Source organism: Durio zibethinus, chromosome 14 (assembly GCF_047325235.1).
Source record: "Durio zibethinus cultivar Kanyao isolate XHJ-2024 chromosome 14, ASM4732523v1, whole genome shotgun sequence".
NCBI classification, from domain to species: domain Eukaryota; kingdom Viridiplantae; phylum Streptophyta; class Magnoliopsida; order Malvales; family Malvaceae; genus Durio; species Durio zibethinus.
In genome coordinates, this window is record NC_143175.1 from 22748533 (window position 1) to 22771756 (window position 23224).

Below are 23224 nucleotides of genomic sequence, written 5' to 3' on the forward strand. Positions count from 1 at the left end.
TTAATATTTTTTTTTTTTAAATTAAAAAGGTTCTTAGATTTCGTCTAATATATTTTTTTGGTTGGATCGGTTCAAATAAATTTATTAAAAATTATCTTTTCACATCTTCCTAACAGATTCGAATCAAGCAAACCCTTTTGCTTATTGAGCAATATCCATCAACGGCTTAACACCATCCCTACCAAGCAATCAGCTCTACCGATTCTTACCCTTTTAAATGCAATTTCCATATGATCAAATCCATCTCTCTTTTTGTTTATTGATCAATCTAAAGTTGTTTTCTGCTATAATGATTGTTGGATGCAAATAAGGGCCGGTTAAATTTGATTCAATGATTCTTGACAACATTTATGTATTCATGTAGTCCATTTAGTTAGCATTTGATGTGATTTTCTACTTTCACAACACTTCATATATAAAAATTTTGCAATCAACATTTGAACATTTAATTCAAGTGGTAGATACATGAATCTCTGCTCAAAATTCAAAATTGAAATTTCTTCCAAAATTTTTTTAATAAAAAATAATGCATAAAACTTTAGGATATACAACAATTAAAATTTTTATCTTACATATTGATAGTAGAATTTAAAACCCTATAAGATTGACATGTAATATATTTAATAATTAGATAAGGGATAAAAATAAAAATATTGAGATTCGAACTCTCACCTTACATATCTTCTTAAATCTTTTTAATGATTAGGTTAAGAAGCTGAAAATTATAATTTTTAGAATTACTATGAAATTTGTAAAAGTTTGACCATCCTATATATAATATAGATAGCTGTTTCGTAGCTGTTTTCTTAGCATCATTAAGCAAATACGGGAAATTTATAAAACGATATTATTTCCAAACGGTCCAAAAGATAAAAGGAAAAAGAAAATTAATCCAAGGAAGAAGGCAGTAAAATTTTCATTGTTTCTTTTACATGTTTAGCCAGCAATCAGGTCATTGGTAGTTTTGTTAATGATTACACAATGGCAACCAATTCCATGGACAAGGAAGAACTTGTCCCACCTGAAGCCATAGAAGGAGTTCATGTTAACCATTCTTAAAGCTATTGGGTGGAGAGCCTTCCAGCTTCTTTGCTTTTATCGAGGCTTTTGGAGCTTCCCTCGTTTCCTCGAAGGCATCATAAATATTAGCTCGACAACATTTCAAGCCTAAAACAGGTGATATCTTTGTTTGCAGCGCTCCCAAAAGCGGAACTAGTTGGCTCAAGGCTCTGACTTCTGCCATTTTCACTCGAAACCTTTTCGATAATTCCAATACCCCTTTGCTCAACAAGGGTCCCCATCATTGTGTGCCAAACTTGGTGGGTTTTGGTGAGAAGACGGATATTCGTGAGCCACCCATGTCCCCTATCATTCCTTGCCTGAATCTGTTCTGGATTCTGATCATGCTAAGGTTGTTTACATCTGTAGAGACCCCAAGGATGCTTGTCTTTCCATGTTTCACTTCGCAGCCAAGCGGAGGCCCAAGGAAAATGAACCCATTTCCCTGGAGTAGGCTTTTAATCTGCTCTGCCAAGGAAAGCCTGTTTTTGGACCTTCCTGGGACAACATTTTAGGGTACCGAAAAGCTAGCCAAGAACGACCAGAGAAGGTAATGTTCCTGAAATATGAAAATTTGCAGAACGATTCTGAGCTGTATGTGAAAAAATTGGCAGGGTTTATGGGGTACCCTTTCAGCTTCGAAGAAGAACAAGTTGGGGGCAGTGCGGAAAATAATAGATTTTTGTAGCTTTGAGAATCTGAGCAGCCTCGAGGTAGACATGACAGGACAGTTGCACGCTGCTGATGCTCTAGCAACAAACAAATATTTCTTTAGGAAAGGCAAGGTCGGAGATTGGCAGAACTATCTTACTCCTGAGCTGGCAGAGCGTCAGCAGAAACTCAGTGGATCCAGCTTGAATTTCAAGCCCGCTGAAGGTGGCCTCTTAAAGTAGGCTAGTATGATTGCAAAACTGCTACACAAATTAATTGGCCTCAAGGCCCACTATCGGAACTTAGAATTTGGTTTAATTATACACAGCCCTTCTAACTTCTAAGTTGTTCTTCTCCTTTTTTTTTTTTTTTTTTTTTTCTTATCTTACTATTTATTTGTTGTTAATTTGCTAATAAAAGCACACAAAATTACGTTTATAAATTCATTTATTCAATAAAAAAAAAATTTATCCTGTCCAATATTTTATGTCATGACAGAACTATACTAAACTGCTAAATAACAAGATTAAGATTTGGTGGTAGGGTTGCATTACTTTGAAGAACCAGCTCTTGACAATATTATATCCCTCACTTGAATCATCTTAGTGGATCCATTTGCGTTAGGGTCTTTTTTTGTCTTTTTCCACTTTTTTTTTTCCTTCTTATAAATAAATGGGCAATAATAACAGATACTTTAAGCGTGAAAAATGGTGGAAATGATCACCTCATTAGTGGACTCCCCCGAGGAAACAAATATCATTAAAATTTACATTTCCTTCCACTTTTTATATGGTCGTGCATGAGAATGCTTGATATTGTTTATTAATTATGGCACTAAAAACCATATCTAAATGTTATAAGCATATTAATCCTTAATAGATTCAATTCACGTTGGATTTTGGGCCCACCAAAATCTTTTTTTTAAAAACAGCTATTTATCGAAGGAGATTGATTATGTGGACGTTTGAATACAGTTATACATTTAATGAAATGTAATTAAGCTTTAATCATTTTAATAAAATTTATTTAACATAAGCAAATTTCATCTTCAATCTAAATAAACTTTAAGAAAAAATAATTATGGTTTTATTCGATGTGTATGTATAGTACATATAAAAAAAGGAGACATTAATTTTATGAAAAGATTGTTAAACGATCCTAACTTTATGTTTTGTAATGGTTAATTATACAAAATATTTGTAAGTATTCCTAAATTATGAACTCATGAGGCATCTTTTAATCACAATTAATTATCATTTAATATTATATTATATGATCGATAATTGAGATTATGATATCTAATTTAATATTGTTAGAGAGATTTAAACAAATTAAAATGCTAATACATTCAAGTATGAAAGAAAATTGTTACTTCCACGAGAACCAAATCTATTCAATGGTATGCATTGAAAAGTTTGATTGAAATAATTTTGCTTTCCTTTAAAATCGACCATAAGATGAAAAACATAAAGATTAACAGCTTGAATATTTTATTATCCAATGATAACCTCACACTCGTGCACACACACACAAAAAAAAAAAAGTTACTACGACAAATATATTCCTAGGATCGATCATACATCCAATTGAGTAATCTAATTTCTAAGAATGCCACACAAAAAAAAAAAAAAAAATCTACATGAAAATAGCTACTAGCTGATCTCAACCAGAGTTGTGAGACATGAATCTTGTGATAACTTGAAGGGTTTGATTTGCAGCGTCAGAGTATGGATCATAATTGAAGTAACCATGTTCCTGTCCTTCAAACTCAACATATTCAATCTTCTTTCCCATGGCTTTTAATCTTCTTGCATAGTCCTCAGCCCTGTCTTTCAATAACTCACTGCCGCCAACAATGACCAAGATGGGGTCAAGTGTCAATGCTTCGAGGCTAGGGCTCAACGGACCAAATGGATTTGCGAAAGGGTGGTCCCTTGTCTCTCCAATTGGCATCGACAGCCTCCAAAACCTGGTTTATTAGATCAGAGATTAAAGAAAATTGTTGATTTTTCATTAACATGAACATTGTGGCAAAATCAAGATTGATGGGATTTACATGACATCACTGCCCACGAATTGAGTCAAGCATGAACAACTTTTTTCCTAAAGCTTTTGAAAACTATCATCCAATAACTTTTTTTTGTTCAACAGTTTATGATAGCTATTGAAAGATTGGTATTGATGAAGATCAAACTCTTTCAAAGATAAGGGGATGAGAGAGAGATTGATGAACTTAGACAAGGCAGGGCACTATCTCATATGTTCTAGGCAGTATTGTTGAAGAAATTAGTTATTATATCATTAATTATTTAAACAAAATGATATCCGATAAATTTAGAGGTCAAATTTTAATATTTATAATTTATTATTTATTAATTAGTAATTTTTTATATAAAAAATATTAATTTGTTTTTTTAGAAATTAATTAAAACCATTTCCATGTACTAATAAAGGGACGTTTTTAACATTATATTTGTAGTAATTATTTAATTTTTCAAACTTATTCTTATTATTCGTAATTAACAAAGTTGATTATATTAACATCAATGTTTCATACAATTTTTCAATTTAAAAAAAAAAAAAATTGATTTGCAATATCATGTGGGCTCATTTAAGATTTATTTAAAAAAGTTGTGCAAACGTGAAACGTTTCATTTCCAATAAGAAAGTCCACTCAAACCTAGCCAAGTGGTCTGAATTTACTTTCCATGATCGTGACCTGTGCTCAAAGTTTTCGCCTTAACATGTAAAGGGGACTATGATTGAGAGTTTGAATTTGATCACGTTTTAATCTTTAAATGACGATTTAAAAAAATTAAAAAAAAAAAAAAAAAAAAACTCATCTCTAAAGATAAAGATAAGACATCTTGTATTAGTCATCCAGCCACTGCTTACGTTTTTATGCAACAAATTCAATGGTCAAATAGCCTATAAGTAGAAAAATATCATTTCATAATTTACAGACAGTGGAGTATACTATTTGCTCAGGTTTAAACAGCCCTTCAGAATTTGAAAGAATTTAAATAAAAATAAAATTTTGTCAAATAAATTTGGATATAATTTTTAGATTTATTTAAAATTTTGGATAAGATCTTCAAAAAAAAAAAAAAAGGGCCTAATTTAATCCGATTTGAATAAAATATATATAATGAAAATATTATAATTATATAAGTGTATATATATGTGAGTTTTTAGTTTAATGTTTTATTTTTTAAAAAATAGATTTTTTATTTTTAAAATTTTTTATATAAATTAGGTATAATAGATAGATTTAGAATTTATTTTTTTTAATTTAAATCAAATTTAAAAAAAAAATTGAAATATAAAATATCATGTCAGACCGAACTTAAACAAACATTAAAGTTAGTAATACCAAATATGAGCATTGTTCGAATGTAACTTGACTCATGAATATCTTTATAATCGAGTTTGTATAATTTATTATTAAAATATTAAATTTAATTTTAATTAACTTTAAATATCAACAAAATTCATAATTTTTTAACTTTTAAGGATTTTCAAAAGATGTTTTAATAATAAAAATTTAAAACTTTTTTATAAAATTATTATATTTGAAATTGAGAAGGATAATATAATTTTAATAAGATGAGAAATTTTTTTGTGTAATTCAAGCTCGGTAGACATTTTTTATTTACATTGAGGAAGAAAAAGTTAAATAAAGTTTTGTAGATAAAATTTATAAAATTATTTAATATAAATAATTCAATTAAAATTTTAATAAAAAATCTAAATCGATAAATTACTAGAGTTCAATGAAAAAATTAATAATATGAAAAAAAATATTGAAAATGTCATATATAATTCAAATTTGATCAATACTTATTTAATAATAAAAATTTTATTAAAATATTTATTAAAAATTATTATCTAAAAATATATCAAAATTTATTAAAATTGTTTCAAAATTTATACACTTAATTTATATAGTAAGACCTTTCAATATATTAATTTTGATTTAATTATTTTTAATTGATAACTATGCAAACTTTGTTTAAAAACCTTCATGTAAATATTTTCCTTAATTGCTTTCCTTGTGTCTTAGATTCATAATCTAAAATATAGTTTGGCAAATTTAATACAAAAGCGTTGTAAAAATTATTGAGTATTTTTTTTATATTTTAATAAATAAAAAATAAAAAATCAATTTTATTAAATTAAACTTTATGTTTTTAAGAAAAATATAGAATAAATAGATATTTTTATTAATTATAAGAAAAAATGAATTCAATAAAATTTTGATAAAATAAAAAAATGTAAAATAATATAATTCTCTTTATAGTTTTATAAATTATTGAAAAATAAAGTGAGAATGTAAAATATTTTCTAAAATTAGCACTTTATGAAAAAATTTTAATTTATATCTTCGCTTAAAAGCTTAAATTTATTTCCAGCATAAATTAAGATTCTTAAAATATTTAGAGCTAAACACATTACTTCTATTTTTGCAGTGATAAACCTTTCTATAAATTGGGCCAAACAAACTAAGCTTCCGATGAAATCTGAAAATATCTTTAATTATGTTATAAAAAATTAATTATCTTAATTAAACAATATAATTTTTTTTGCTTAAAAAAGGACAAACGTCCGTGCAAGGGAGAAAGGGAATGGTGGTGGCTCGTGCGTGCTTATATATATGGTGGAAAAGGCCAAATGGGGTCACGAGCGTAAGGTGGTGGATCAAGTCACACCGGCCACCGCGTTAGACCCGGCGCTCTTAATCGTTTTTGTATATTTTCATGTGGTCCAATCATATCGAGAAAAGGTAAAAGAAGAGAAGAGTACCAAAAGAGAAAGCCAAAAACGCCAAGAGTCAAGTCCAACGATTATTTCATCTCTCATTTGTTTTTTATTTTTATTTTTATTTTTCCTTCGTTTTATCCCCTTGATTTTTACTTAATAAAAGTAAAGTAGAAGAGCCCGACCGTCTCCTTCCTATTATAAAATTTAGTATTAAACGACACATATAAGATTGTGGTTTGACCAAAATCAAATAAACTGACTTGTTCAATTTCAGCAAAGAATTTAAGAAAGTTAAAATTTGAGATTTGTTTTAAAAAAATCAAATTTAAATCTTGAAAATAAAAAGTTAAGGTTATAAAAAAAATTAATTACATTCCCTTTTTTTTATTACTCAATAATATATATATATATATATATAGAAATTTTGCAAGTTCCTTTTTATAATTTATGGACTTAGTAGTAATGTAAAAAAAAAAAAACTTTTATTTATTTATTTTTATTTGAGAGTGTCAAATATTTCAATTTTGATAATTAAAATTAAATCTTTAATACTCTATAAAAAAATCATAATTTTTAACACAAAATTGTTTATGAGTGTACATGCAAATACCAAACTTAAGATAAAATTTAAGGAAGGAAATAATATTAATGAAAATATAAATTTTGTGATCGTGTTTGATATGAGGTGATCACTTCAAAAATCATGATAATTTATATATAATGATTAAATTATCATGTTTGGTAAGTATTTTATCATCTTACATGACAGTGATTTTAAATCATCGAAAATAATCAAATTATTGCTTTGAAAATGATCTAATTCTTATAAAAAAAGTGAAAAATTTTTATCATTAAAATAAAGTGATATGTAAAATTAATAATTATTTATATTACCCATTTAATATGTGAATTAAAATTTACTTTTTTTTTAAATTGTAATTATTTTATATTATATTTTTTATATTTTCAAATTAATGTTTGTAACAAGTTAAAAAATAATTTATATATTTTTTATTTTTTAATGTTTTATATATAACATAATCTTTTTTTATTATGGTTTTAATTAATTATTTTATTTTCTAATTCAATTTTTTTTTACATAATTTATATTATAAAAATTAGTTTACCTAATAAATGAATATGCTTACTAATTTAAGAATTTAATCATACTTTATTATAAAATTAAAAAATATTATTATATTTTATAATTTATTATTTTTAAATAATATTAAAAATTTTAAGTTATGTAAATATTACAACATCATGATTATTTTCATATCTTTAAATAAAATAAATTTTAATTTTTAATAATTTAAAAATAATAATACTTAATTTATATAAATTAATAATTATTAACCAAATAAATAAATTAAATAATAAAATCCATTCTATAATTATATTACCATAATAATCTTATACCGAACACGCTAACTATTATTATTATTAGCATTGAGTAACTGAGGAGCCTTCAGTTTACCTGTCCAGTATCTCAAGATTCAACAAAGCTTCGCTAGGCCCCGCTTCTGACTTTGTCCTGTCCACCCCACCAAAAAATGGTGCCAACAATACGTAACCTCGTACTCGAATCGGAGCCAACTCGGTCGAACCAGCACCGAACCGAACTGCCAAATGGTGTGCAATATTGCCACCTGACGAGTCACCCATGACAAAAACCTGGTCAAAGTCAACCTCGCCACTATTGAACCATGCATCACTACTAGTTTCACTCAAAGCTTGACCTTGCAGCCACTTCATGGCACTGGCTGAATCATCCATAGCTGCCGGCAGCCTATGCTCCGGGGCCAACCTATAGTCTGGCGCGACGACAAGCGCTTTGAGCCCGGACGCTAGGCGTAGGCAGGAATTGTGACTGGTAGGCCACATGCGGGAGCCTAGGCAAAACCCACCACCATGAATGAAAATGATGATGGGAAGTTTATAACTATTGCCTGGAAAAGATGCTGACATGGGCTTGTAAATTCGAAGATGGAGGTTCTGGTTTTTGTCAAACAAAGCATCTTTGAAATGAACAGATTTTTCATCGACGACAGGCATGTTGAATTGTATGTTTTTGGACCTAAAAATGGTGCCATCACTCAACACTTGGAGGACTCCCATGCAGTCCTCCACTATGTGAGGAAAAGAACCCATGATTTTTTTTTTTTCTTTTGGTTTGTCACTTTGTTGGGTGAGGATGGTTGGGAATGGTGAGGTTTATATAGAGAATGAGGGGAAGGGGTGGAAGTGGAGAAACTGTAGAAAAGTAAGGGTGATAGTGTAAAATTCAATGGATATTAATGGGTGGTGGTGCCACATGATTTAATGGTCATTGGATCATCTTACTGTTTTTTGAATATGGACCATAGATGAGCTTGGCCGGCTCTGTTAATGTTTATTTGGGATGGAATTTTGTCATCTTGTTTGATAAGCTACTAAAACCTGCTGCCAATGGTTCTGGGTTTTATCTTTTTTCTAAAAATAAAAATAAAAAATACTACAACATATTTCTACCACAAGTTTCATTATAAGGCTATGGCAGAAACGGGAAGTGCAGTACTTTTGTTCCTGTCTACCTGCTAAACATGTTCTGCAACTTCAGCTGTTAGTAAATGATCCATTGGCAAGTCATAATTATATTATCTCATATTATATACTACAAGTAAGTGGAAAAGTTATGTTTTGAATTCGAATTTGATTTAATTGATATATATAATTAATTTATAAAAAATAATATTTAATAAATTTGAGACAATTTTATATATATATATATATATGTATTCAAGCAGGAAGACAGGCCGTAGTTTAAACTGGCAGCATGTTTTAGGTTTCGTTACTTACGCTTTCTTCCTTGGCGAGCAACTTCCTTTAATAAACAACAGGAATAGAGGGACTTTAGCTGTCATGTAGGGCGGTCAATGTACTATATAGAATTTGATTTTGCTTGACAACAAATAGATAGAATAATTAATTATTTGGTAGATAAAAATTTAAAACTGTGTTAGATACACATAATTATAATATGTTTTATGAATAAAATTATATTAAATAATATCATATTATTTTATGTTTGATATTTTCAAATATTATGATAAGATAATTTATTTATTAATTAAAATTATTTTTTTAAAAATTTATATAATTTAAATTATTAATATAATTTTTAAAAATATAATAAGACATATAAGTTCAATCTTATAAATTAAAAATAATTTTTTTTACTTTAAGATTATTAAATTATTTTATATCAAAAGAATATTAATTTTTATTATAATCATATCTTTTTATTTAAATATAAATAAAATATAATATAAAATAATTACTATTTTATCATGTTTATTATTATATATACTAAACAGGATACGAGACAACACACGTGAAGCACCCCTATTCCAATTTCATAATAAATTTCATTCTACACATATGGTAAAGTTTCTTATATTAGAATCTAAAATTTTAGTTTAATTAATTCCTACGATTATTTTAAAAATAATATTTAATATATTTAAAATTTAAATATCAATATTTATAATTTTTTCTCGTTTTTTAAAGTGATAGCATCCTTTAATTAAAAAAAAAATCCCTATAGTTTAGGATTCACAACATGGATAAAGTTTGAATTGCACCGCGATGATCGCTGCTCGACTTTTTGGTGTTTTCTTGCACGTTGGCCAAACAACGTAATTGGGAATCAAACAGTAAAAAAATTGTAAGTGGCACTTGTGGACCACAAAATATAATTTTAGGAAAAATCAAAACAATAATTTTTTTTTTGAAATTTATAATTTACTCTTAAATTATTTATTTTACTATTTACCTAACTAAAAAAATATTACGTGTATAGATTTTTTGTAACCTTCAAGTGTCAACTTTAATAACTTATCAATTGATGAAAAAATCAATTGGCAACACGGATTTTATTTAGTTACACAATAAAGTCTGAAGTTCTAACTGCTCTTTAAAAAACGTACGAAAGTCTAGATGATTACAATGCAGTTACTGGTAAGACCTATCTTCAAAAGGGATTGGAGATTTTGATATTTCTTTAAGTTTCTTGAATCTTGTATGCCTCAACTACCCCCCCTTTGGATGATGGAAACATTTGTGGCCGAAGTATTGCAATAATTGGTGAAATGACTACCGTTTTTACTGCCGGTCATTGGTTGGGAAAATGAATAGACAATGAATGAAGGCTTTGAAATGATGGAGATAGGGATGAATATCAGCCAGGGATCACAAAATGACTCACCAATGTACCAGTAATACTGTGGACAAGGAGTAGATGTGCACATTTTTGGGCTGTGTAAATTGAATCATTAAATAACTATGAACAGATATGGCTTTGGAAGATTAGGGTTATAGCATCTATAATTGTATCAATCACCAGGCTGGCAAATCAATCCAACAAATTTCGGATTCAACTTAGGAATCAATTGGTTCATTGGGAGAGGAAACAATCTTTAAGATTTCACCTTTCTAAACAAAAACAAATAACTTTTTAAAGCTCCTTTGGAAATCTAGGAGTTCTATTTTGTCGGATACTTGTTTTGTCATTTTCCCTTCATTGACTTCAATGGTTTTAGCTCAAGTTCGATCTTGTACCCTTGATTACTTGCAATTTAGTGCGGGGGAAGTGGGGGGGTGGGGTGGTGGGACTGCAGTTAACTTTATTTTTATTGATTGATATGGACAACGCCTGTATAGCCCTATAATAGGGTTCGTGCAGGCTAGAAAGTGGCTAGTTCTGAGTGCTACCTTAGACCGAACTCTCCGGAAATTAAATGAGAGACAGTTATCAGACCCAAGCTGACCTGAAGTTGCAGTGAGGTGCACCCAGATGTAGACCTACAGCAATGGCAGGGCTTGGATTCGCCTACTAAGATAGATCATATACTTTGCACCCTTTAGTGTGTACAATGTATAGCATGCACTGGGGCGCAAGATGCAACCGGTAACTGCAAATCCAAAGCAGGAGTAAAATTCTTGACAAAATTCCAAAGTAGGAAAAAAACTAAAGCAACAATCGCTTTATCCAAAAAAAAAAAAACCCCCATCTTGTGACGAAAATCTTAGTATGTTTTATGTGCTAATTGATTGTTAGTTTATAATTATCCACAGCAATAAAGGGCTGAGGCATTGGCAGGCAGACAGGCATACATCGTCAAAAATATAATGGAGCGTGACAGCAACATTACTGCTCACTGATATTCTGCCAGTAGACACTGGTCACTGGCTCTGCAGTTGGTACAAAAAGGAAAAACAACTCAGCATGATTAGCAGAACAGATGCTGCATAGGATGCATGCATATAACAGCAAGAGCGTGCTCTTAGAAACAAACGTGGGGAGGAATTAGCTTTCCTGGATTCATGATATTGTTAGGATCTAAGGCTGTTTTGATTTATTTCATCGTCTTCAAAGCCTCTATTCCAAGTTCCTTTTCGAGATACTGCAAAGATAAAGCAAAATATCCTCAAATCAATAATTATGTTTTCATGAACATGACAAGAGAGGGTTTTCAGAACAAACAACCCCTGAACATTGAGAATGCTGAAACTTTGTTGACAACAAACAGCACAGTACTATAAAAACGGAAGACACCATATATGTTCATCTTTTTGACACTTTAAAGTCATGCAGTTCCTAGACAACACAACTGAATTATCATGAAGAAACTTGTTCAGTTTCATCTGTGAGTTGGCTAATGAAGTACTATATGAAGCATCCCAATTGACATATGCTATTAGTGAATACTTTATGTAGCATAATACACTAGAGCATGTATTCATTCTGGTACTAATTAATAACAAGTCTTGGCTGTGATGGGACTTTGTTGTAGAAACCACTAAAAAGTGGCATCTTGCCAACCAAAATTAAACTGTGTGAAATCCAATAAAATAGAGGGATATACCTTCATTCTCCCAGTGCCAACACCATGTTCACCTGTGCATGTTCCTGCTAATTTATGAAATCAAGGAAATAAAGTGGTAGCATTAGAATTGATTCAGCAATACCACAGTATGCAGGAATCCAAGCATTATCATATCCTTTACTCTGTCAACCAAAGATAATTCTGAAGCTAACAAAAGTATTCTAATTACCAATGTCTGCATATTATGAGCAGAATTAGTTCTCAATCATTCATTGTTTGGAACAAACTGATATACTGCCAAGAAGAGAGTATGCACCTTCCATTGACAGAGCTGTATAAACCATAAATTGATTTAGCCTTTCAGCTTCCCTCCTTTGCTCTTCCTGGTTAGGATCAAAGAGAATAGCTGTGTGAAAGTTCCCATCACCAGCATGGGCAATAACCGTACTGTAATTATGAAAAAGAAAAACATCAGCGCATTATGGGAATCAGGTCAAATGCACAAAAACAACACTTACCATGCAATCCCCAAAACGAAAATCCCATGAGAAAATGTTGTTTGAATATACCAAACCAGTGGTGATGCATCCGGCTCTTGCTTAGACCTTGATATTAGTTCTGCAAGGTGTGATAGAGGAATGCAAACATCCTAAAGAGAAAAGAGAAATTTGGTAAAGGGGCCTTACCAACCTCTGAAAATTGGGCAAGTCAATAAAATAATTTTTAAAAATCAGATTGAGATTACTTCCATTTAAACTAATTACTGTATTTGAACTTACAGAAAGCATTGCTTCAAAATTTGGTTCCATTGCAAAGCGTGCCCATAGTGCTTCCTTTCTGATCTGCAAGGAACCAAATATTACTGAAGATAAGAGTAAATAGCATAGATGCTTTTGGATGAACTATGCGACCCGATACCTTATTCAGAATCATGAAATTAATACATATAAAGGAAGAACTGTCAACAAGTTGGGGGTGGTTTAAGTCGGTAAAAGCAAATCATACTTATATTAAATATAACAAGAAAGTCCTGTCCAGCTTGAGATGTTCAGAAATGCATTAATACAGGGTTGGAAAGTTGGAAACTAATTCAGAGCACTAATTGATTCTGATTTGAGGTTCTTTGAGGTCTTCAACATGCAATAACCTATTCCAACGGCTTAAATATACTAAGGAAGCCATTAAGCTGGTACATTCCAGTCAAATAAATGCACCTCATATTTGCGATGGCTTCATAGATTCCACTTACCCAGGCAAAATGTATAAGCAAATTCAATCTGAAAACAATAATCCCCCACCCACCCAACCCCCAACATCCAAACCCCTTTTACTCCTTTCCAATTCTAACTTCTATAAGCATTACAATATTATTCTTGGCATGTTTTATTGCATCCGTATCTTGTCTTTCCAAATAACATGAAAATAAATCTGCTTGTCAATAGAGACAAACTGTACATAGTTTCCTCATAAAACAAATATCATGATCAGGACAATATAGAAACTGAAACTGCATTATCACCTAACTATCTTAGGTGTAGCCACCACCTAAGTAAAATGAAAGCGTCTTGTGGAGAAGTGTTTGCGATAGTGCATTGAGCCATTATAAACTAAATCAGGCCATTTCTCTATTTCCAATAATACCGAGCCTTTTTCTTCAATATATGTCTAAATGTCATACAAACACGGGCACTCAAATCAAAGTCAAATGTATCAGTGAACTAGGTCCTAGCAGAAAGAAGTCCTTCATCCTTCTTTCTAATCTATGAAATGTGCTCCACACTTGGGTCTGGTCAAATGGCATGGAATGACCAAAAGTGTAAGTTAAAAATAGTTTCACTTCTACTCATTTATAAATAAAACACATAAGTTCTTGAACCATGATACTGAATTGAAAATCTGGAGGTTTTTCACTATGGATTCATAATATATATATATATATATATATAATGTTTTCATAAAAAAAGTTACTGATAAAGATGTTTTAAGATGTCAAACCAAGTTTTAACACATAATTGACTACAAATCAAAATTCATCTTATACATAATAAAACTAAAATGATGCAGATGATAAGCCTTAAAAAGGAAAGGAGAACCTGCAAAACATGCGAAAGAAGTTTTCAGCCAAAAACAAACAACATAACTTCCAAACACTTCGCAGGAATTAAGTCATGTTACCTTCCAAAGTTCTTTTTTGGCTTTGGGATCTTCTGCAAAGACAAACTCTGAGCCATTGTGCTCAGAAACAATTCTTTGAACAATTTGTGCTTAATCACGTGAGTATGCCTCTAAAAAACATTAATATACATATTAGGTTCCATGACAAGTGAAAAGGAAAAATATTAACTATAATAAAGTTTTTCAGGCATCTCTTCTTGCCAAAATCAGAAGTGTGTCTTTGTCTTCTGTTTCTTTTATATTTCTTGTCATATGACAAATACCATAGATGTACTAAGATACTTGGAAAAGCAAAATAAAGATCATCACTTAGGAAACTATCCAGTTTCAAATAATTAAGAATAAGTAAGAGTAGAACTCCATGTCATAATAGGGCACAAATGCCAAATTCATAGTCAATTTGTAAGCACAAAAAAGTTCAAATAAGTAGTAAAGCTAAATTACTGCACAAAGTGCTTAGCAATAGAATTCTCTCCAATTTGATATTAAAGAATAAATTAAAGGAAAAAATCCAAAAAGAAAAAAGGATCAATTCTGCCACTCACCAGTGCCAATAAATTCAAACATCAGAGTTGGAACTTCAGGCAAATTCTTTCCATTAGCAATATTGATTGCCCTTACTAGGACCTCATCCAATAATTCAACCCTTGACACCTAAACAATATGAAAAGAAAAGCTGAGAAATTGAATGTGTGCAAAAACTTTACAGCTATAACCCAACCTGTATACCAGACAACATAGTGGCAATAGCAACATCTGCAGCATCCTTAATTGTGGGGAAGTTGCAGATTGCATCCTGTAGTATTATCAAATCAATCAACACAAATGCATAAATATTAAAATCTCCAATATGATATTAGAAAAATTAACCCAAAAAACAAAAGAAAGAGAAGTTATAATAGTACAAACACAAGAGCAAGAGTCTATCGGTTGTCAAAGGTAATTCCAGTTGAGCAGTATTAGTAAGAAGAGCAGTTTGAGAGAGGTTGCACTCCTCAGGCAATTCAAAATTTGCTTGTCATCAATTTAGTAAAATCCACTAAAATAAGTCAATAACCATCAAAAGTTGATGAACATGGAGCTAATAACTTTTTTCATTTTTTTAATATGTGAAGAAACCATCATTTTGAAGCGAATGACAAGTATAAAATGAGAGAACCACCAATTGGATAGCTAGCTCTTTCCAAGCTATCCTTTGATTCTGTGAGGATCGAGGGGAATAAAGGGGGGACAAGAAAAGATGTGTTTATAAAAAGTAAAAGACAATAAAAAAATGCCAACTCAATGAAGACAAAATCAATCATCCTGCACTAGCCAATATTTACAAATAATTTCAATGGGGAAAATGCACCAGTAAACCTGACTTGTGTAGCTAACCAGTGTTTGACCGGTCCCCCAGAAAAGAAACAGTTCTTACTCCCATGGGGGAGGATAAAGTTAAACTGAACCTGATCTCCAATTTCAAATATTTGGATCTAAATTCTAATAGCAAACATTAATTGAAAAGGCAAAATGGTAAGTACCCTGTCTCATTAAAGAATAAATACAGATATCATTTCTCATTAATTAGGGTTAACCCTTGATACCAGTGACATCCAGAAATCAAAAAACGTTTTTCATGCCATTAAAATGCTTTTCAAGAGATTTTTCTTTTTAAAGCATTCTTGCACATTTTAAAGTTTTCCAGTATTTTTTTTTTTTTTAATTCGAATTTCACCACTAGCATTCTTTCATTCCTAATCATTTTGCTAATATACTGGAAATCATAAGTATTGGTAGCAGATAATATCATAACTCAGAAGTCAAGCTGGTGGAATATTGATAGCTTGGATACAGAAAAATTATGTTCTTTTGAAGCCAAGGGCTAGTTTCGTGAGTCCTTCAACATATAGAATTCCTTTGGCTTAAAGTACCATTGGTACTTGCTAAATCAATGCTGTAATTGCTCATTAACTTAACAGGGTTCTAGTGTCAAATGGATACCTTTGGTTATTTTCTAGCTTGATGGAATGAGTCTTAATTAAGGTCCATTGGATCTTGTCTTGGATCTTCTAGTTCATTCTTATTATATTTTTCCCGAATCTAATAATTTTTAATTTGGATCCTTCCTAAATCTTTGTAATTTAGGACTTTATAAAGATGATTTTAAGGATTTGAATCTTTGAGAACTGTTGGAGTTTTCTAGCTGGATGACAGGCTATTTTCTCTCTTTATTCTTCTTGCTTGAACTTCTAACTCTTACGCATCTATAGTAACTCTGAAATTCACAGTAAACCAGTAGTTCAGTAAAACTTGATTTCTTCCTTATTGAAGCTAATCTCAAACTTGCTTTCTTGAACTTTCCAACCTTAAATCCTACACATATTTCCTGACCAACCACAATGAATTCAACTTTCTAAATACTTCATTAAAAACTTATCTTGCAGCTATAAGATCCCAGCACCATGGTTTTCAGTTTCCAACCATTATCTGTAACCAGAATCATTGAAATCTTATCTTTCCACAACCAAATCATTCATTTAGGCACATTAAGCAAATGTGTCATATGTGATAAGTCTCCATGGACAAACTAAAGGGTTCACTCATAGAATAAACTTTACATGCAAAGGATTAGAGTTGAGTGACTTTAAAAGTGCCAACTGTACCTCTTATATCCTGTTATTCAGAAGATTAAATCACAAAAGAAATGCCTTCAAGCAGAGAAAAGTCAACTTACCACTGAATGCTCTGGAATTTTCTGAAGCCGTAGAGTGACTTCTGTTACCACACCCAAGGTTCCTTCACTTCCAATCATCAGGCGAGTCAAATCATAACTAAGATAAGCAAATCCAATTAGAAAAACATCATGAAAATAAAATTGAAGATAAATAAACAAAATGAGACGTACATATTTTTATAGCAGAAAAAAAAGATAAGCTATCATAATAGCATGCTGATAAAGTAATCTTTTGCATGTAAAACTACCATATCATGCTAGCCGTCCCTAAAGCTTTAAAAACTGGTGTAAGACTCCAAACAAAAAAAATTAGAGACGATTGACTACACATGATTAACACAACACGACTTGAAAGTTCAAACCATATTGATAAGCAAATTACACTTTTTACTGATATGAACAAGCCCAGCTTCAACTTAAAGTTAATGTCTAACTCCCTAGAATTCATAGACAACTTCATCAACCAGAAAAAAGGAAGCAATGCCTAAAAGACCTCAATGAATGCAAAGAAAGGTCTCTTGATCCCAAAAGGTTCAGAAGCCTTTCACAAATGCAAATTGGATGACTGTGCTAGACATATAAGCATATTTCCAGGAAAAGAGAGAGAAAGCGATTTCGTTGAAGGAGATGGGATGACAGACCCAGCAGCACTCTTCTGAGCACGAGAAGCAGTCTTGACAATATCTCCATTAGCAAGGACTACCTGGGATATACAAAGTGTAAGAAATACCTCACTGATGAACAAGTTAATCCATCAGAAGAGTAATTAACACAACATGACCTGAAAGTTTGAACCATATTGATAATAAGTGTGACAAACCTTGAGACTGATGACATTGTCACGCATAGTGCCATACCTACATGCTAAAAGCGAAATCATTAAATCCAATAAACAATGAAAACCATTTAAGCATTACATAAATTTAAAAAAATAATAAGTGCAAATAACGGCTCATTTGATTGAAGAAATGTTAAGATTTTACATTTTTATACAGCATAATTATTAACGATTGTTTCATTAAAAAAAAAAAAGAAAGCAATGAAAGCAAAGGAAAGATTACAAACAGCATCCACGTGTGGCCATCCTGTTACCAGCATATGCATATATAAAGAATTTTTACCCATTTTAGAGTAGCATTCTTGGTTGCAGCATCCTGAAATCTCATGAATCAACGAAACAAGGGACTTAAATTTTAAGGTAAAGGATTCTTGGGTACAACGAGCCTCTGGTCCCTTCAGAACAAGGAATCTCCAAGGTGTTAATATTTTAAATCTCAATATTTCCATATCCTACAATCAAATCCCAGCAAAGGATCACATCCATAGGGAAAACTTAACAAATTGCTTGCATGGTATTCTATTGTGAAATACGATAATCAAGAAAAAGCACATATAGCCTTCCTTGATGGTTTTCTTAAAATAAATAAGGTACTATTGCATGATGCTTGTGTCATGCCAAGTACTCCAAGGAAGTAGGCAGGGTGCTTCAATCTCACATCAGATAGGAAAGGAAGGTCATTGGGCATTAAGCGTTGGCGCTAAACACCCCAATAAGCCGATTTTGCAAGGAAAGGGTAATGGCCATGTGACAAGCAATATCAGTGCCAACCCTTGACTCATCGGACTCCACACCAAGTGCCCCAACGGGGGTAGGCAGGATGGGCCAATCAGGCCACTTCACAAGGTGACGGGGTAATGCATGGTGGCAAAGTCTGACCACACCAAGCACTCCAAAGGGGAGCAGGCAATGTGGCAGCCATGACACCCACGTCACTAGACTGGGTGGGGGAGCATGTCATGCTAAGCGCTCCAAGGAATTGGCAGGGTGCTTCAATCCCAAATCGGATAGGAAAGGGAAGGTCACTAGGCATATAAGCGTTGGCACTGCACACCCTAATAAGCCAGTTTTGATGGGAGAGGATAATGGCCAGTGACACTTGCACCTCACAGAAGGGTGAAATCAAGATACTATCACCTACCAACCCTGCAACACGTCAGCACTGTTGCATGATCCAAAAGGTAGAGGTGATAATAGCCAAAGGCCATTTAGATGACAGCTATGTGAAGGAAAATAATGAAAATTTCTTCAGGAAACCAACAGAATCCAACTTACCTGGCCACAAAACGGTATCAATATTGTGTACAATGCTAAGACATTCATTTAATGACGCAACATCATAATACTGCTATCTTTAACAATTTCCCTCAAAACGATGAAAGGTTAAATCACTACTATTCTGCTGAAAAGGTCACCAATAACACTAGTTGCCTCCTCAGTATGTGAGTTGCAAGCATTTATACATTTTTCACCCCCATAAGTAATTTTCTTTATCAAAGAGAAAACACAGGACAACAAGAACAGTCTAACACTGTTTAGCCGATAATGGAATCAACAACATGCAATATATAGGAATTGAGGATGCTTGTGTCTAAATTCAGAAAATGTTTTTATTAAGGAACCAAAGTCTATCATCTCTTTCAGATTCTTAAACACAATCCTAAAGCTAATTCAAACTCTTTTGTCCAGAGCAGTCTCAATCTACTTGCACAACAAAGATGTATATATTCCAGGAGAAATAACATCCATTATTTCAAATTTCAATACATTTGCTTGACACACTGAATTGCTCAATTAAAAATTACACTAAACCTCAGTAGGAGAGATCTCAGATGTAGATTTTACAATAGACCGAGGGGAAAACAAGGAAAACCAAAGAAAGGCAGGGTGCATCAAGTAATTAATTGATATAAAAAAAGATAACCTTTTGGTTTTGCTAAGAGGGAGCAAATTCACATGTAACATAATGTCAACACTAGCTGAGATAGCAATCAGTTCAAGAGTGACTACCTCAGAGCTAAAGTTCCAGAGCAACGTGTTGCACACATTCCTCCTATTGTTGCACCAGGCCCTGTGGTCAACATGGTTTACGAATATAACATTACATTTACACCCAGGCCAACAAATAATAGATATATGAGGTGATTTTATCAAGAAATGGAGTAGAAAACTGTAAAAAATATTTTCTCATTAGAAAGAAATGCTGCAAGGATAATATATAGCAAACTGACCTGGATCAAGAGGGAAAAATAAACCATAAGGCTCCAAGTATTCATTAAGTTCCATCCATCCAATTCCAGGCTCAACAACAACATCCATGTCCTCAATATGTAATGCTTTAACTCTCTAATAGATTTAAACAATCAGAGCTATTATTGCAAATTAAAAAATGAGAAAAGGAAAGAAGATTTCCATATACTCATTTATTTCATCAATTTTTAAGATAAGAAAAATTAGTGGCAAGTTCAAGTCAAATAATTTTCATAAGAGTGTTCTAACAAAGTTTCAACTTACATTACAATAAACAAGTTCTAGAATGAGTACAACAGGGATAACATGTTAATCAAGCCCATGCCACAGGACACGCAAGAGTAGATTGCACAATAAATAGAATAAGAAGCGCACTTAACGGTATCACAAAAAAGAATGGCATTAAATCAAAAAGAGATGATTTCAATCTTTACTTTTTTGAATTTATCCAGGAAAATAGATTAAATATACCTTCATTAAGGTCATGTCAATGCAAACACCTCCATAAGGAGACAAAGGGTGCCCCTCAATGGATGTAGCTCCACCATATGGTACTATAGGGACCTGATTACAACATAAATAAACAATTAAAATTTTATACTTTCTCAAGAAGAACCAATACTTTTTTTATTGTACCCCAGTTCATAAACTTGATGATACAATGTCTGTCACCTGTATCACCTGGTCCCAATTGTAAGATTTAGATCTTAGTAAGAGACATTGTAGTCATTAACCAATATCATACCATGCACAAGCACCAAATCATACATCAAGAACCATTCAATCAAAATAGGATACCAAATATGTAAAAAAAAATGCTCCACATTAGGTGATAAAATTAAAATAGAAAAAGAGAGAAGTGCAACATTAATAAACTTACATATAAAGGAAGAAACAGACCTTATGTTTGTTACAAGATTTGACAATCTGGGAAACTTCCTCCTCAGACCTGTGCATATGAATTGTGAATTGATATTCAGAAAAAAAAAATGCAGATATAGACTGCACGTATGTGGTGAACTGTTCTCTAACTTCCTGGGGTGTCGCAAGTCTCATGTGCTTTATGCTTTTATAAAAAGCACAATGATAAATAAAATTCATCCATTCAAATTAAAAGGTTTCATTTTAGAATTCTCAATGACATAATACCTCACTTAACTACCAAATATATCTAAACAAAAACACCTGATTCTGGAAGTAGAACAAAAATTTTATTTACAGCTTAATTATAGAATAAATGACTGTCTAAAAATGGTTCTTCTTAAAACGCTACTAGAAGAAGACCTTTGTAAGACCAAAAACTACCATTTAGCTACAATTCCAACGTACTTCGAATACAATGATAATATGAAAAATCTGACTTGAATATGACACGCACTAACGTTGGATATACAATCAGAAGAGTTCATAACAAAAGAACCATGAACAAAAGCCCACTCTAATTCAGGTCTGTAATGGCAATTCTTAACTGCTAATTTCTTCCAGGGTTTCTTAGACATTCTAACCAATGTTTCAGCCATCTTTTTTAGCACCCTGCATTTGTCACTCAACTATTGTAAACAAGCTGTGTGGCATTACAAGTACAATCACCTTAACTAACAACTATTAGTGCAATTATAATGGCTATCTCCACTTCTTCAGCCTACACCTATTAAAAGGGACTCCCAAACCCATAAAATTAGATTGATTAGAAGGTGTGCTATGCCTATTTCATTTATACTTACTGTTTTGAATAAAATCATTGTGTGCAAAAAGAAAAGCAAATTGATGTTTTCTTTACAATAAAAGAAAAAAAAATTGTGATAAAACGTTGAACCCCGAATATCAGGGATCATTCTCACCTGGGGAAAACAACCACATCAGGAATATTCACTGCTTTATGGAAGCTGTTCTGTGGCTTTCCATGGAAAAATCTTTCATCATAATCCAAAGTCATATTATCCTGTAAAGTTTAAAATTTTCCAAAATTTTTCTTATTTCACCAATTTTTCCTAAACAAAACATTTAATTTAAGCACCCAAAAAAAGATTAAAAGAAGGTAAAATACCTGGCAGATAGCCTTCAATTCATCAATAAGCTCTTTTGGAACTTCTTTATGAATGCCCTTCACGACGAACTCTGTGCTTGCCTTCCCACCAACGCTGACTTTCCTAAAAAGAAAGGAACCGAAAAACCCATTTTATTTTGTTGATTTCTTTCTCTCCTAACAAAAACAGAAGAGCATAAAAGAACAGTTAAAATTTTCTACCGTGACAACAGTTTAAACTTACATCTTATTCAATCAGAAAAAAGACAAATAAAACCCAAAAAATTAAAAAAAAAAAAAAAAACAAACCGGGCATCCAGATTAGTGGGTTCGCAGAGAGAAGGCTGAATGTTGTGGGTTTGAAAAGCAAGGGACCCGGCAGAAACAGCGAGAGCCAAAGGAAGCAAAGCGCCGGACCATGAGAAAAACTGGGCATTGCTTCTCTAGGCTATGGTGGATGGTACGTTCGCTCGAGAAGTAGTAGAGTGACGGAAAGCATGGGAGAAAGCAGATTTCTTGGAACAAGAACGTAAGCGAGCGAGCCAAAACGAGAAGACCATGCTGGGAACTAGGCAGTCAACAGAGAGTCAAAAGTCAAAACTTTCCGCTGTAAAGATTTTTTTTCGGGTGAGATTCGAGATCGGTTTACGCCGTAAAGCAGTGTTTGTTTGGTTGCATTTATAACGTAAGATTCTTGTGGATACTTTAAAATATTGCGTTATTTTCAAGTTTTTTTTATTAAAATAACAAAAAAATTCTTAAATTTTAACATTTTATTAAATAAATCTCTTTATTTTTATTGAGTCAAACAAATCTTAAATTTTTAATTTACATCCAATTAAATCTTTAATTTTTAATTTATAGTGAAATAAATTTTTAAT

General features: G+C 31.7%; 1 protein-coding gene and 2 pseudogenes across 2 annotated transcripts; 1 reads left to right on the top strand and 2 right to left on the bottom strand.

Moving 5' to 3' along the window:
* The first annotated feature begins 835 nt into the window (after window positions 1-835).
* On the top strand, window positions 836-2748 carry LOC149515139 (cytosolic sulfotransferase 17 pseudogene; annotated as a pseudogene).
* A 431-nt stretch (window positions 2749-3179) lies between these two features.
* On the bottom strand, window positions 3180-8668 carry LOC111294570 (strigolactones hydrolase CXE15-like). Its single transcript, XM_022887951.2, has 2 exons — window positions 7949-8668; window positions 3180-3679 (listed from the first exon to the last, which is right to left on the bottom strand). Exons 1-2 carry the CDS (start codon window positions 8620-8622, stop codon window positions 3373-3375), a joined length of 981 nt encoding a protein of 326 aa, XP_022743686.2. The 5' UTR covers window positions 8623-8668; the 3' UTR covers window positions 3180-3372.
* A 2812-nt stretch (window positions 8669-11480) lies between these two features.
* LOC111293710 (D-lactate dehydrogenase [cytochrome], mitochondrial-like) lies at window positions 11481-23047 on the bottom strand (annotated as a pseudogene). The gene is made up of 18 exons (XR_016327746.1): window positions 22653-23047; window positions 22365-22467; window positions 22159-22259; window positions 21218-21266; window positions 20789-20881; window positions 20299-20413; window positions 20078-20138; window positions 18050-18086; window positions 17871-17932; window positions 17230-17326; window positions 15235-15309; window positions 15059-15167; window positions 14514-14623; window positions 13118-13180; window positions 12908-12987; window positions 12655-12785; window positions 12378-12421; window positions 11481-11915 (listed from the first exon to the last, which is right to left on the bottom strand). The product of XR_016327746.1 is annotated as a D-lactate dehydrogenase [cytochrome], mitochondrial-like (transcript).
* Window positions 23048-23224: the final 177 nt, after the last annotated feature.